This window comes from Buceros rhinoceros, unplaced genomic scaffold, assembly GCF_000710305.1.
Source record: "Buceros rhinoceros silvestris isolate BGI_N320 unplaced genomic scaffold, ASM71030v1 scaffold13642, whole genome shotgun sequence".
Classification (NCBI taxonomy): Eukaryota; Metazoa; Chordata; class Aves; order Bucerotiformes; family Bucerotidae; genus Buceros; species Buceros rhinoceros.
In genome coordinates, this window is record NW_010400780.1 from 58220 (window position 1) to 59192 (window position 973).

A 973-nucleotide genomic window follows, 5' to 3' on the forward strand; every position below is an offset into this window, starting at 1 on the left:
CCCCCCGCCCCGGTCCCGTCCCCCCTTTTTTTCTTTACTGGATTCATCCTTTCTCATTTTGTAAACAGTAAGTTAATTATGTGTCCCCTTCTTAAACCCAAAGCTCAGACACAGAAGAAATAAACTTTAAAATACAAATTTACTAGTCCTCTAGGCCTCTGTTGTAACAATGCATAAATGTAGGTTTCTGGTGTGTAATCTTTTAGAATTACAGTTCAACTACTTACTATTACTTGGTTCAACCCAGGTTAAAACCATACACAAAAGCTAACAGTCTTGAAGTATGATTTCTTCTAATTTTTCTCCCTTTTTTCTCTCTCATTTTTAGGCATGGAAGAGGAGATGGTTTGTGCTTCGCAGCGGCCGTTTAACGGGGGATCCAGATGTACTGGAATACTACAAAAATGACCATGCCAAGAAGCCTATCCGTATTATTGACTTAAATTTGTGTCAGCAAGTGGATGCTGGATTAACATTCAACAAAAAAGAGTTTGAAAACAGTTACATTTTTGATATCAACACCATAGACAGAGTTTTCTATTTGGTAGCAGACAGCGAGGAGGAGATGAATAAGTGGGTTCGATGTATCTGTGATATCTGTGGGTTCAACCCTACAGATGAGGGTAAGTTTTTTTGTTGTTTTTTCTGAGAAAGTGTGGTGCCTACATGCAAAGAAAGTTTCAAAGATCAGATGTCTATCTTTAGCTGGCATATGTCTTAAAACTTGTGTGCATTGGCTGTGAAACTTCCTTGTTACTCTGGAAAAAAAGTAAGCAGAACAGAGGGAGATGCTAAGAATTTGTTACAAATTAAGTGTGCCATAGAACTTGGATGATGCTCTTCTGTTTTGCATGATGTTAGGTCTTGAAAGTATAGGAGAAATTTTTAAATAAAACCATGCAAAACAGAAGATCATCATAATCATCAAAGGAATCCCATTCAGTATAAAAACATATGGTTATGCAAGCAGGAA

At 37.2% G+C, this 973-nt stretch overlaps 1 protein-coding gene across 1 annotated transcript in view; it reads left to right on the plus strand.

Moving 5' to 3' along the window:
• The window catches only part of GAB1 (GRB2-associated binding protein 1), a 63437-nt gene that overhangs the window by 19796 nt on the left and 42668 nt on the right, over positions 1-973 (plus strand). The window contains exon 5 of the mRNA XM_010132025.1: positions 329-623. Within this exon, the coding sequence (XP_010130327.1) occupies positions 329-623 (295 nt within the window). The remainder of the gene's footprint in view (positions 1-328; positions 624-973) is intronic.